At 42.3% G+C, this 15,581-nt stretch overlaps 1 protein-coding gene across 1 annotated transcript in view; it reads right to left on the bottom strand.

Moving 5' to 3' along the window:
• Positions 1–2,861: 2,861 nt before the first annotated feature.
• Positions 2,862–15,581, bottom strand: part of LOC140459689 (putative aminopeptidase W07G4.4) — a 41,209-nt gene continuing 28,489 nt past the window's right edge. The window contains exons 14-17 of the mRNA XM_072554054.1: positions 11,552–11,644; positions 5,048–5,105; positions 4,091–4,272; positions 2,862–3,433 (exon numbers count right to left, since the gene is read on the bottom strand). Coding sequence (XP_072410155.1) covers positions 3,299–3,433; positions 4,091–4,272; positions 5,048–5,105; positions 11,552–11,644 — 468 coding nt within the window. The 3' untranslated portion in view covers positions 2,862–3,298. The remainder of the gene's footprint in view (positions 3,434–4,090; positions 4,273–5,047; positions 5,106–11,551; positions 11,645–15,581) is intronic.

The raw sequence follows: 15,581 nt of genomic DNA, 5'->3' as shown, positions 1-15,581 counted from the left end.
CATTGGTTAATTACCGGGCAGCACGGTGGCTCAGTGGTTAGCACTGTTTCCTCAGAGCCAGGGACTGCATTCAATCCCAGCCTGAGGCAACTGCCTGTGTGGAGTTTGCACATTCTCCTCTTGTCTGCATGGGTTTCCTCTGGGTGCTCCAGTTTCGTCCCACAATTCTAAGATGTAGAGGTTCGGTGAATTGGCCATTCTAAACTGCCCTTTATGTTCAGGGAGGTGTAAGTTAGGTGTATTAGTCAGTGGTTAATGTAGGGTCAGGGAACAGGTCTGGCTGGGTTACTCTTTGGAGGGTGGGTGTGGACATGTTGGGCTGAAGGGCCTGTTTCCGCACTGTAGGGATTTTTTTTTCTATTGCATGCTAAGCACAACTCAAGTATGCAACCTGTGTCCAGAAAGTTTCTCATGCATTTAGAAGGGTCTCCATTTCAAACATTACCTGCCTGCAAACATGATTGGAAGCTAAAATAGCATCACCATGATAGATTTGCTAGAGGAGCAACTTGTTTTGCTTTTTTACCTTTCAGAAGGCTATCACAGGAGATGGGGGTAAGAGAGAGGAAAATGATATGTGCGTTTCGGTGTGTACAGAAAAAGGAGGGACAGGAATAGCAGAGGCTAGAGAAGGGGTGGCTTTCCATGACCATTGTATTATCCTTTGCCTGCTCACCTGCAGACTCCACGCAGTGAGTAAGGCTTTCTTGTTTTTGTAGTTGTAAAAAGTGGATATATTCCTCACCTTTCAGGTTTGGTAGTTGCCCACAGACCATCTGGGCTCTGGGGCTACAGTGGTAGTCCACCAATCTGTGAGCCACAAGGCCAGAACGAAGTCTCACCTACTCCACCAATGTGCAGGAACATTCTGCTGCAGGTCAGTTCCAAAATGCTTTTGATCTTATGATCCACAAGTCCTTTCAAAAATGGTGTCTTTTTAAACACTTGTGTTTCAAGCCAAGATAACGATCTCTACAAATCATGCACAGTCATCTACTTGGAGTTACTTTTCTCTGCAGGATAAAAAGATTACTTCGCTCATAACTAAGCGTGCATTTACAAACTAAATTTCTGTTAATTATGTTCAAAGTTCATATCTCATTGACATCCTTCTTTTGGAATCTGCAATGATGAATATGCACAAATCATTAGCTCTTGTTTTAACTGAAGATCTCAGAACAATATTATGACATCGTGGAGAAGCAACAATCAGAGTAGTTTGTGATCAGGTCACACAAACAAATAACATGGATTCTGTACAAACATTTGGTTTACTGATAAGACTTGGTCTTTCAGCATCAATTAACCAAGACTTGAGTCTGCAAATTGATCCAAAAAATGTTATCCTGGCCAACGTACACGAGAAGACAGAATCATGATGCAAGTTCAAGCCCTATCTGCAAGCCTTGATGTGAAAAGCAGTCCCAGGTTCCTGATGTGAGGGAACAACCTTTGCATTTGAGAGATTTGTTCTGGTCACAAGTGGTGAACAATTGTTCTGTTTTTGACAGGAGTAAAAAAAGTACGAAAACAAACTTCTGCTATGCTGTCTTACCTCTTTTTTGACATTCCAGATGAGAGCACCTCAATTCAAAACTTCTAAGAATTGTGCTGCTGGGTTGAGTTGACAATTAATCCAGCTCCTCACAGTGCAGGCCAGTTTACTCTTAAATCAGCCGCACGTTTCGACTGATGTTAGATCTGAGGCACGATTACTAACTTTAGCATAAAACCTGCTACAAAGCACAAGTATCTGGAGCATGCTGGATTCTGCAATGACTTCTTCATGAAACATTAAAGATCAGGGATTGAAGCAAATCTCCAATTGAGTTTATGACTGGTTTTAAGCAGTGAGCATACCTCGTGAGCATACGCACAGCCTTGTGACTCAGATTAGAGAAATCAGCACCTCTCACGAAAACACTGCTCTCAATCCCACTCACCACAAGAATGAAATTTTGGACCAAAATTTATCTCAAAGGGCAACTTAGAAAAACCATTTAACGTTTATGACATCATGGGATCATTTAAGTATAAGAGAAGTTGTTATTGGACAGTGAAAACCAAGAACTTCACCAAAACAGTTTTTCATGTGCTATTGCACCAATTCTATACTGAAACCCTAAGTATGTGCATTCATTAAGTAACAGCCCAAACAAGTGATGCTCCGTAATCGAAATATAATGTCGTGAGAATTACGACACCTCAAGGAAATTAATTGTCCTGTTCAATGGTGGTACATGCCTCAAAAGATGAGGACATGCTTTGAAAAGATGAGGACATTACTGGCTAAGCCAGCAAATATAGCCTGTACTTAAATTGTCCAGATGGCAGTTAAGAATCAACTATATTGCAGTGGGTCAGGAGTCACATGTCAGCAAGACCAGATAAGAACAGCCGTTTCCATCTCTCATGGACATGAATGAATAATTGGCAATGGTTTCATTGACATTAGATTCATTAATCCAGATTTTTCCTGGGTTCAAATGTCACCATCTGCCTTGGCAGAATTGAATCAGTGTCCCCAGAACTTTTGCTGGGTCTCCCAATGAACAGTACAACGATAATACCACAAGGCTATCATACCTGCACTATTTCATGAACGGTATTTGCTGAAAATAATCCACTACCAATGCACAATGTCCATTCATGACTAAAGAGAAGTTTGGAACAAGTACTTTCTAATATTTAGTTTGGTTTAAATCATACATTCAAACAAGAGCCAGAATGCAAATCTTGATACTTAACAACAAGTACAACTGCAATTATATTTGCAGGACAAGGTCAACCACAGATACCAAGTGAACTGGCATTTCATGTGTATTCACTGGCTTCATTACCTCCAATAAGACCCTCCCAAACAAGGCCATCTTAATCTTTATTTATTTCTGAAATTACATTTGCTGTTTGTTTCTGTCACAATCACTAATTTCCTTCTTCCGATCGTGTGACCCCACATAATTTTTTTCCCCATCTCAGCTCAACTTGAAATTTGAAGTGTTGGGAGTTTAGCTTTGCAGAAGTGTTTACATTGCACCAATACAATTTTGTACTGAAAGACAGTAACTTATTCATTTTCCTACCTGAGGAACTTTGGAGTACTGTCTGCAGTCAGTTCTAGGAAGGCTGTACTGACTGATTTATACCAACAACTCATGTTTAACTTCATTTTTTGTTCCCATGTCAGGTGAAACTACAAAGCCCATTATTAAGACGTCCTATGACACTGCATGGCCTCCAATAGTTGATAATGTGACATTTCTTATCTCCATGTGCCTTTGTGCTTTCCATCAGCTATTCAAATACGACTTAGCACGTATTTTGCTGCCAGGGCAACCACTGGTGATCCAGTGGGTATGCCAGGAAATGGGCCAGAGGATCCAGCTATATCAATGTGAGAATAGTGCAGGGGTTTTTCAGAATCGATTCCATGCTGAAACAAAGAAATGATATCAATAAAATGGTTTGCAACCTGCTGCAATGAAACAAAAAACAAAACCACTCCATGAAACAGTACCATATTAGAGGAAGAAACCATTATGTCAAGTAATTTTGGGGTTTTTTTTTGCTGTAATTAGGTTTTGCTCTGCTGAAGCATGTCTCCCCCCTTCCTAATGAACACACAGTGTTAGATCTTGCTCTGGCAGAATAATTAGATAAAACAGATAATCAAGGTTTGGTTTAACGATGTAGTCACAGCAATTCTGATACTTTACTCATCCTCATTACAGTCAAAAAGGAGGCAAGATTTGGATTCAGAGTCAGGAGTTTTGGGTTGGGTGCTGCAGGTCGAATTGCAAAAATACCATCAGATATGGCCAAATTCAATACCTCCCATTAGCTAATTGTAAAGTCTATTTTGGGACTGGGGTCAGAAAGTAAGTTGAGTCTAAAGAAAGTGATATTTTAATTTGTCATTTCTTCACGAAACGCACAATTTAAAACCAGGGGCCTCTGGGCTGTAAGGTGGAGGTTGAAGTTCCATCTGCATCACAAATCCACCATGACATACCTAAACAGGTAATTTAAAAACATTTCTAATTTTAAAGGTATCTAGCACAATTAATGGTCAGATTGCAAAGAATGTTACCTTATCCAGGCCAGAAGCCATGATGAGGAAAGCTGCAGGCGACTGATGTCCACGGGGTGTGGCACTGGATGGCTGGTTGTTGCACTGCAGAATCTCTTCATACTCAGACTTCCCCTTGTGAAAATCGTAATCTTCACGTCGAATGGTGGAGATTTCGAAAGGATCAGCCACTTCATCACCAGCTAACAGCAAAGAAACAGCATTCAATTCACACGGATTTATATTCGGTTCCTTGATAGCTCATCAAATCAAGGAAACATTCAATAACCTAGTTCTGAGAGTAAGTCAACCATCATGGGAATAAAATTCTGTGACGATAACCAAACTGATCTCAAATCATGTAAACAATTTGTCGAGGAAAAAACCAAAGTTCTAAGGATGGGAGTAGATGGGAAATGAATATTTGGCCCGGTTTAAAATTTGTAATTTCTGAATTTTAGCACACCCTTGACTACAGTATCAAAATACACAGAAAATATTAAAATGGGAACTTAGACTCGAGCAAACTTGGAATGGGATTGGTCAGTTAATACCCAGGTTTGATTCAATCTTGGGTAACTGCCTGTGTGGAATTTGCATATACTCCTAACATATGGCTGATTTTCTGTTGGGTGCACTAGTTGCTGCCCACAAACCAAACATGTGAAAATCACATGGATTGGGCATGCTAAATTGCCTACAATATTCAATGCGCAGGCTAGGTAGATTAGCCTTTAAAAATGTGAGTTGACAGGGATAATGTTGGATGCTCTTTGCAGGGTCAGCACAGACTTGATGGACCAAATGCTCTCTTTGCACTGCAGAGATTCTGCAACTTACATTACTCTCCAATGCATACAGAAACTGCATAAAACTATCAGTTATGACTTAGCAGGAAAGCTATTTACAGCCTTGGCTGCTTGAAATGGAGTTCAGTATACACGATGCAGTGGAGATGAGAGGACAAACAGGCTTTACCTGACTGAAGTTGGAATGCAGTCTTAGCCTGTTGGGCAGGACCATTATCCATGATGATCTAAACCAAAGGAAGAAAGCACATTTGTTGACAGTCTATTAAAGAGAAAGTAACTTTAGATTAAAGTGAGAGACAATGCAATGAGTGTGACATGTTTCAGTTCAGCACAAAGTAGAAAGTTATGCTCAAAACATTAAGACTGCACAAAAATGCACAGGAACATATGAAGTTAACCAAGTTTCAAAGAAAAATTATGCAGGTGTCCTCACTGAAAGCAGCCAGGAATACATTCATGAAAATCAGGTTTTTCATGTGAAATCATAAGTAGACCACTGATTTTCCAAACAATATTAAACAGAATTAAATAATAGTTAGGGTTAATATGCAAATTAATATGCAAAAGGCACTCTTCGATTGACCAAGCTTCATTTTGCAGCACAAGTCACACAAGACATCTGAACTCCCAAGACCATGGAACACAAGACGTCTACTTGAATTCAGGAACAAAGTGAGCAGCCAGGAGGAATGGTGCCAGCAGCCAAAGACTTAGAGGCTAAAGTTAAGTCTAAGGTAACTTAAAATGATGAGACTGGGAAATGGTACAGAGCCATAGCAAGCTGGGAGAGGGAGCCAAAGGGAACATGAGGTCTCCTACACCAGGTCATACAGAAACTGGGAATTAAGGCCAAGAAAGGTACATAACCCTTCACCTCACACAGAGGAGTATGCTTGGGCATGCATCCAAAATGCATGCAATTCACCATTAGATACTAATTTGTGAGGGTAACAAACACTGACAAAACACACAACTGATGGTAAAATGAAAACTACAAGGCAAAGCACAAAAAGAAGGCTTGAAGAATACAAATGTTCATGTGAAACACATTACGGAGGCTTACATTAAATGGAGACAATGGACTGCAGTGAATTCAGCTTTGGAAATTTTTACAGCTCAATCAATGAAGTCTTTGAAATATTTACTAGTCAATTATAATTGTTGTTGCAATGTCGACAAACTCAGCTAATTTTGAACACAAGAGTTACATTGAGAGAGTTTTGTTTCACAGGCCAGCAATCTGACACCCAGTTGTCAACTCTTCCAAAAACACTGGTCGATTCTAAAATTTGTACTAGGGCCTTTACTTTGTATTTCATGAGAATGCTAACATATTCAATCATGCAGCATCCCCTCAGCACTGAATCAGCTTGGACAAGTTGTCTGGAGTCCATTCCCACAAAACAAGCCAAAAAAAAATTCAATGACAACATTATTGGCATCAATAGTTTGTGTTGGTTGGATTTGTAATTGACCTTGCATACACAGCACATTTTACTGCTCCTTTTGTTAATGGAGTGATACTGTCCTGGTATCTCTGCACAAGATGGTGGCAAAGTAAGATGCTCCAGTCAAGCTCTTCTGTTTGCCAGTTCCTTTTCCCTTTTTCCCCTCTCTTTGCACCAGTTTTTCTTTCAGCCCCAACAACAATTCACTTCTTAAACTCCCCTGCCCTATCTAAAGAATGGAAGCAAAATGAAGGGAGACGAGTCATGGCCAGAGCCTGGGTGACAGCAGAGCGAGTGCAGAAAGAGTCCAGGAGCAGGCCTTGTGTTCTTAAGCCTGGCGGGCACAGACTCATGCTGGAGTCTGGGACTCGAGTGCTATGATGACATTTTGTGTTCTCATTCTGGACTTGTAAACTGTATATTGCCATGCTAATATTTTTGATACTAGTCCAATTCTGTGACTAAGATGGTGCTGAGAGGCCACATTAAAAACATTTCACTGTACAGGATATGAAGACCATGAGACCACAAGATACAGGAGCAGCAATTAGGCCATTGAGCCGATTGAGACTGCTCTGCCATTCAATCATAGCTATTAAGTTTCTCAATCCCATTCTCCTGCATTCTCCCCATAACCCTTGATACTCAAGAAACTGTCTCAGTCCTAGTTATGCTCCATGATCTGGCCTCCACATGCTTTTGTGGCAGTCAATTCCATAGATTCACCAGTCTCTGGCTGAAGACGTTTCTACTTATCACGGTTCTAAAAAGGTCTTCCCTTTACTCTGAAGGCTGTGCCCTCAGGTCCTAGTCTCTCCTATCAATTGAAACATCTTGCCAACACCTACTCGGTGTGTGCCATTTAGTATTCGGTATTTTTCATTTACATTCCCCCCCACCATCGTTCTACACTCCATTGAGTATAGCCCCAGAGTGCTCAAAATGTTGCTCATATGTTAAGCTTTTCATTATCGTGAACCACCTCTGAAAACGCTCCAGGGCCAGTACATCCTTCCTGAGATATATGGCCCAAAACTGCACACAATGTGGCCTGATCAGAGCCTTATCGAGCCTCAGAAGTACATCCCTCACAAGTACAATGCCATTGTTGCATTTGCGTTCCAACTGCTGTCTCAATCTGCAAGTTTACCTTAACAGAATCCTGGTCAAGAATTCCCAAGTCTCTTTGCATGTCAGACTTCTGAATTCGTTGTATTTCACATGCCACTTCTTTGCCCATTCTGCTAATCTTTCCAAACCCTTCGACAGCCTCACCAATGCTGCCGGTCCCTCGAGCTATCTTTGTATCATCTGTAAACTTAGCCATAATGCCCTCAGTTTCTTCATCTAGATCGTTAAATGTATAAAGTGAAAAGTTGTGGTCCCAACACAGCCTTGCGGAACACAACTTCTCATCGGCTGCCATCCTGAGAAAGACTGTTGTATTCCCACTCTCTGCTTTCTGTTGGATATCTTGCCTCTAACAGCACAGGCCCTTAACTTACTCAGTAGCCTCCTGTGGCAGCACCTTGTCAAATACCTTCAAGTTCAGGTAAAATATATCCATTGGCTCTCCTTGGTCTCACCTGCTCACTACTTTCTCAAAGGATTCCACAATATTTATCAGACATGACCTCCTTGATGAAACCATGCTGACTTTGCCCTATTTTGTGATACACTTCCAAGTATTCAGAAATGTCATTCTTCACAATGGATTCCAGGATCTTACCAATGGATTTAAACTACTAAGGTGAGGGAGGGAATTCAGGGAGATAGTGAGGAAAGAGATCGATCTGAGATGGGTACAGCTGAGAACGACAGACAGACAGGCAAGCAGGGCCAAGGTGGGACTAATAAATTAAACTGCATTTATTTCAATGAAAGGGTTGAATAGGGAAGGCAGATGAACTCAGGGCATGGTTAGGAACATGGGAGTGGGATATCACAGCAATTACGGAAACATGGCTCAGGGATGGGCAGGACTGGCAGCTTAATGTTCCAGGATACAAATGCTGCAGGAAGGATAGAAAGGGAGGCAAGAGAGGAGGGCAAGTGGCATTTTTGCAAAGGGATAACATTACAGCTGTGTTGAAGGAGGATATTCCCGGAAATACATCCAGGGAAGTGATTAGGGTGGAACTGAGAAATAAGAAAGGGATGATCACCTTATTGGGATTGTATTATAGACCCCCTAATAGTCAGAGGGAAATTGAGAATCAAACTTGTAAGGAGATCTCAGCTATCTGTAATAAGAATAGGGTAGACAATAAGACAACAGACAATAGGTGCAGGAGTAGGCCATTCTGCCCTTCGAGCCTGCACCACCATTCAATATGATCATGGCTGATCATCCTCAATCAGTATCCTGTTCTTGCCTTATCTCCATAACCCTTGATTCCATTATCCTTGAGCTCTATCCAACTTTTTCTTCAATGAATCCAGAGACTGGGCCTCCACTGCTCTCTGGGGCAGAGCATTCCACACACCCACCCTTCTCTGGGTGAAGAGGTTTCTCCTCATCTCTGTCCTAAGGCAGGGCAGATGACTGAGGTATCAGTGGGAGAGCACTTTGGGGTCAGCGACCATAATTCTATTCGTTTTCAAATAGTGATGGAAAAGGATAGATCAGATCTAAAAGTTGAAGTTCTAAAATTGGAGAAAGGCCAATTTTGACGGTATTAGGCAATAACTTTTGAAAGCTGATCAGAGGCAGATGTTTGCAGGTAAAGGGACGGCTGGAAAATAGGAAGCCTTCAGAAATGAGATAATAAGAATCCAGAGAAAGTATATTCCTGTTAGGGTGAAAGGGAAGGCTGGTAGGTATAGGGAATGCTGGATGACTAAAGAAATTGAGGGTTTGGTTAAGAAAAAGAAGGAAGCATATATCAGGTATAGACAGGATAGATCGAGTGAACCCTTAGAGTAGAAAGAAAGTAGGAGTATACTTAAGAGGGAAATCAGGAGGGCAAAACGGGGACATGAGATAGCTTTGGCAAATCGAATTAAGGAGAATCCAAAGGGTTTTTACAAATATATTAAGGACGGCACGGTGGCACAGTGGTTAGCACTCCTGCCTCACAGCGCCAGAGACCCGGGTTCAATTCCCGCCTCAGGCGACTGACTGTGTGGAGTTTGCACGTTCTCCCCGTGTCTGCGTGGGTTTCCTCCAGGTGCTCCGGTTTCCTCCCACAGTCCAAAGATGTGCAGGCCAGGTGAATTGGCCATGCTAAATTGCCCGTAGTGTTAGATGTAGATGTTGATGTAGGGGTAGGGGTATGGGTTGGTTACGCTTCGGCGGGGCGGTGTGGACTTGTTGGGCCGAAGGGCCTGTTTCCACACTAAGTAATCTAATCTAAAAAAAAGGATAACTAGGGAGAGAATAGTGTCCCTCAAAGATCAGCAAGGCAGCCTTTGTGTGGAGCCACAGATAATGGGGGAGATACTAAATGAACATTTTGCATCAGGACAAGGATATGTAAGATATAGACTGTAGGGAAATAGATGGTGACATCTTGCGAAATGTCCAGATTATAGAGGAGGAAGTGCTGGGTTTCTTGAAATGGTGAAAGGTGGATAAATCTCCAGGAGCTGATCAGGTGTACTCAAGAACTGTGGGAAGCTGAGCGTCTTACTGAGATATTTGTATCATTGACAGTCACAGGTGAGGTGCTGGAAGACTGGAGGTTGGCAAACGTGGTGCCACTGTTTAAGAAGGGCGGTAAAGACAAGCCAGGGAACTATAGACCGGTGAGCCTGACCTTGGTAGTGGGCAAGTTGTTGGAGGGAATCCTGAGGGACATTTGGATACAGAACTGGCTCAAAGGTAGAAGACAGAGGGTGTCTGTTGGGATATTGTGTGCAATTCTGGTCTCCTTCCTATCAGAAAGATGTTGTGAAACTTGAAAGGGTTCAGACAAGATTTACAAGGATGTTGCCAGGGTTGGAGGATCTGAGCTACAGGGAGAGGCTGAACAGGCTGGGGCTGTTTTCTCTGGAGCATCGGAGGCTGAGGGGTGACCTTACAGAGGTTTACAAAATTACGAGGGGCATGGATAGGATAAATAGACAAGTCTCTTCCCTGGGATTGGGGAGTCCAGAACTAGAGGGCATAGGTTTAGGGTGAGAGGGGAAAGATATAAAAGAGACCGAAGGGCAACTTTTTCACACAGAGGATGGTAAGTGTATGGAATGAGCTGCCAGAGGATGTGGACATGGGCCAGGTGCTGGCAGGTGGGACTAGATTGGGTTGGGATATCTGGTTGGCATGGACGGGTTGGACTGAAGGGTCTGTTTTCATGCTGTACATCTCTATGACTGAGGTTAGGCTAATTGGTCTGTAATTTGCCATCTTGTGCCTGACTCCCTTTTGAAACAGATGCCTCCATGATCTCTTCAGCTCTCTCAGAGAACTCTGGGGTGTCGTCCATCTGGTCCAGGTGATTTATTAACCTTCAGGCCACTTACTTTTTTTTTTAAACCTTCTCCTTGGTGATAGCTGCCATACTCAGCTCTGCCCCCTCACGGAATTGAATTTCTTGCATAATACTTATTTTTTCCACCACAAAGATTCCAGCACAGTAATTATTCAGTTCTTCAGTCATTTCCTTGTTCCCCACTACTGTCCCTCCAGTGGCCCAAAGTCCACTTTTGCCTCTTTTTGCCCTTTATATCTAAAGAAACTCTTAGTCTTCCTTTATATTACGGCTAACTTGCCCTCATACTTCATTTTCTCTTTTTTTTGTTGGTCTCCGTTGATCTTTGTAAACTTCCCAAATCTCTGGTTTCCCACTACCCCTCGCCACATTATACACACACTTTTGGTTTTATGCTGTCCCTGAGTTCCCAAGTCAGCCATGATTGCCTCATCCTCCCTGTACTACATTTCTTTCTCCTCGGGATGAACCTCTATTGTATCTCCTGAATTACTCCCAGAAACTCCTGCCATTCTTGTTCCACTCTTTCCTGCTGTCCCAGTCAATTCTACCCAACTACTCCCTCACGCTTCTGTGATTGCCTTTATTGAGCTGCAATACTGTTACCTCTGATTCTGGTCTTCTCCCTTGCAAATTGCTAAGAAAATTCAGCTATATTATGATCACTGCCTACCAAGGGTCCCTTCACCTTAAACTCCCTTAGCAAGTTTATTTTCCAGGTAGCGGAGATTCGTTGCATTATTCAGCATACTTCAGATGTGTGTAGATCATAAACCTGATCATACTCACCGAGTAATTGCCACCAACAGCTCGAATAGCATGCCCAGTTAGTGTTGCAATAGTGAACAGTTCAAAGCGGTCGGGATCATAATCCTCAAGAGCCTTTGGAAAGAGAGCAACATTCAAAAATTACTAATCAATGCCAGCCTCAGTGCTCAAAAGCTGGAAAGCTTCCATGAAGTACAATAATATCCTGGCTTCATTAATAAATACAGACTAACTAATTCAAATATTGCAGAACATAATCCAACGTGGATGCAGGTCAATCTGTACTGAAGAAGTGCAAGTTCAATTAACAACAATTAATAAGTGGATGTTGTCATCCTTAGTTTGCCAAATGTGATGAAGCATAAATCCCTAAATACAGCTGAAACTAATTCTGGCGACATGAGCAATAAAGAATTTAATGCCTGCTCCCAAATTGTTAGTGTATGAAAACACAATGCACAGTCATGTCGAAACAAACAAAGAAACAGTCAGGAGGTCCAAATTCATGCACCTGGATATTTGTTCCTTGCCCCATCGTGCAAAGATCCTTTGCAGTATTAAGACTTTTCACCACGTGTCCTTCCAAAAGGAAAATAATGGAGTGAAAGTGTTCAAGTCAAAAGGATTTGAGTGTTTGCCAATGTAAAACAATAACCTGAATACAAAGACATTACTTCCTGTAAGAAAAGGGGCAAACATTTTAACCTTTGAGAGAAGATAAAAACCAGAAATCATCTTGTCCAAACAGCTAACGTGCAATTTGCTTCCTTATAGGAAGTGGACAGCGATGCATGGTTTTGAGCAGTTTGAGAATATATAGAAATACTTGCAGACAAAGTGGCCATTTGGTCTCTCAAGTCTACTCCATCATTCAATGAGATGACAGTTGACCTATTAATGCTGAACTCCCACTTTCCTTCCATACCACCAGCACCTTCAATGACATGATGGTTTAACAATCAGCTCTGAACGTATTTCATGACCACCTCTCCAGCATTCTATGGTTAACAATTGCACAGATTGACTACCCTCTGCCAAGAAATTCTCCATAGTTAAACATCTAAACAGAGGAAATGTATCCTGTATTTATATCCCAATGAGCTGTCAAGTGATTGATTTTAAAACCCCCAACTATTTAACAAAATAAATAATAACCAACAAACTCATAAATAGTAATAACTCAATTCAGCCAAACATAACACTTATACGTTTGCAGTTCCTCCCCTTTGGATATTGGACTTGTAAAACATAATTGTTACGGTTATATAAAAGCCATTATTCGTGTGACAGATAAATCTGTGTCCAGGTGTTCCAAAAATGACTGCCATATCTGATAGAAATTCTCAGTTTTGTGGTGTACCATACTTGTGAGAAAATCCAAGGGGATATACTCCAAAACAATCCTACACCAACCCGCCAAGCCCAGGGAACTTTCAGACACCCAACCTGACAAGATATTCTTTCTTGCGCAGAAAGTGAGGATGTTGCATCCACAGGGAACACACTGGACAGGCCAAGAAGAGGAGAGACAGGCCCTTCACCCTTACACCCAAAGTCCCCTCCATTGCACCTGCCACATCGCTCCAGTATGTTTGAAGCCGACCAGGGGACCAGAGACAGTGGTTCAGAGTGCCCGAACCAACTTTGCATTTGGGACATGTTGAAGATACCCCTGGTTTAAATTTTGACAAATGGTCTGGAGCCAAGGGGACCCTGTGGACAACCTTCAACTATAAAGCATGGGTCCTATTGCAAATTGCTCTGCAGGGTGCCCCTAAAAATGTTAAAATTGCTTGATCCCACCCCACTGGTGATGACCGCAGGGCCACTGTAGAGAACCTTCACTCAAGCCAAACTGCTCCAGACTAAAGAAAAGGTATGGCCACAACTCTGTCAAATGCCTTCTCAGCATCTAAAGAAAACCACCAATCCCTGTATTGACTGTTGTTGACATGCTTGAACGATATCAAGCAGCCTTCTAACATTATTGGAGGAGTTGCAGCCCTTTATGAAGCCAGTCTGTTCCTCTTTAACAATAGTCTCCAGCCTTATGCAAGAGTCTTAGAGAGCATTTTAAAGTCCACATATAAGAGTGAAATGGGTCTGTATGACGCACAGTCCTAGGGGACCTTCTTTTTTAAGAATAAGTGAAATATTGGCCTCTCTCAGATATGGCAGGAGACAATCACGGCTGTATGAGTCTTTCAACATGTTGAGCATCGGGCCTGATAATGTTTATAAATTCTTTGTAGAATTCGCTGGGAGGTCAGTCAGGACCGGTACCCTTCCACTCTGAAGCTGCTTCATAGCTTCCTGCAGCTCTTGCTCTGATAAGGGGGCACTGAGAAGAGACTTTTGTTTGGGGGTCATACCCGGGAGCTCAGATCCTTGAAAAAAAACTCAATTTCGGCTGACTCCTCCTCACAATCCTCAGATTGGTATAACCTAGAGTAAAATATCTGGAATGCCACTTTAATCTTTTTGGAGTCACATGTTGGTTCCCAGACCCTTCCCTGATTGTCGTAATGGCTTGAGGCAGGCTCCTATTCCTGGTAAGAAATGCTAAGAACTTGCCAGGCCTGTCACCGTGCTCATATAGTCTTTGCTCTGCAAAAGTAAGCTCCTTCTTTGCTGTCTCTGTGAGCATGGAATTCAATGTCGACCACAGCACTGTAATCCGCTGTAGCTTGACCAACTAGGGCCTGTCAAAGCAAGCCTTCTCAGCTGCTTTGAAGCATGCTTCGAGGAGACATTGCTGCTATTTCTGCTGCTTCCTGCTGGAAGAGTAGGAAATAACTCATCCCCCTAGCATAAACTTTAGCAGTTTTCCAAAGAACGGATGGGCTACTAACAGAGCCTGAGTTAAACATCTAGGGATGCACAAAATTCCATAGAGAAGTACTCCACCAACTTATTATCCTTGGGGATCAAAGGGATCTATTCACCACTGCCTCAGACCCATTGTAACGTCCTTCATCTTAACCAACAGGTACACTGAAGCGTGATCGGCGATGGTAATATTACCTATCGTACAAGATGCCAACAAGTCCAAGAGTGCCATGAAGGTCAGAAACAAAAAAAAAAATTAATTCCTGGCATGACATCTGCGCAGATTGAAAAAAAAATGTAAAATCACTGCCTTTAAAAAGGTGGAGATGCCTCCAGATGGTCACCAGCCCTAACTTCACACACAGATCCACTAATTGTTTAGTTTGTACACAGGATATGGCAGCTGGGGCAAGGGTGGATTGGTGGGGGGGGGGGGGAGGGGGGGGGGCGAAGAGGCCTTTGGGCAATCTGTCTACTGTGGGATTCATGCAACAGTTAAAATCTTCCCCTATAAATGATATTCAGGGACTGAAGACTGACCAGTTCAGAGAACGCATCTACCAGAAATTTGAGGGATGGGCCGGAGAGCAATAAAACATTCAAAAACACCATATTCTTCCCAGTTTATCAGGGCTTTAAGGATTACAAGCCTCCCGTGTGTGTCTTTAACACATACTAGCAACTTAAATGGGAGATGCCTCCTAATCAATGTTGCCACTTCCCTACTTCTGGTATTAAAAAGATGAAAAGTAAAAGTAAACCTGATCAAAGCCATTATGCTCCAGTTTCAAATGCTCTCTATCATCCAATTGTGTCTCCTGTAACAAAACAATATCCACCTTCTCCTTTCTCAGACTCAAAAGTACCTTCTTCCTCTTAATAGGAGGGCGACTCCCCTTGATGTTCCAGGTGCACTATTTAATCAAGTCAAGAGCCATAACCTTCTGTCGTAACATTTAAATTCCTGACAGGAGGAACTTGAACCTCAAATTGCCGAGCCTGAGTGTCGCAAGATGCATCGAACATAAAAACTACATAAACTAAAACCATGACAGTAAACAAACCTACAAAGCTCTCAAAGATTAAGTACAACAAAAACCAAAAAGCAAACCAACATATAATGTCCCACGGCACTGAATAGGGGAACTCACCCCTGCCCAAAGGGGGAAAACTACTCATCCAAAAACTCAATTTCGCATCCCACTGCCAAGACTGCAGCCCA

Source organism: Chiloscyllium punctatum, chromosome 35 (genome assembly GCF_047496795.1).
Source record: "Chiloscyllium punctatum isolate Juve2018m chromosome 35, sChiPun1.3, whole genome shotgun sequence".
Classification (NCBI taxonomy): domain Eukaryota; kingdom Metazoa; phylum Chordata; class Chondrichthyes; order Orectolobiformes; family Hemiscylliidae; genus Chiloscyllium; species Chiloscyllium punctatum.
This window is presented reverse-complemented; position numbering and strand designations above follow the sequence as displayed.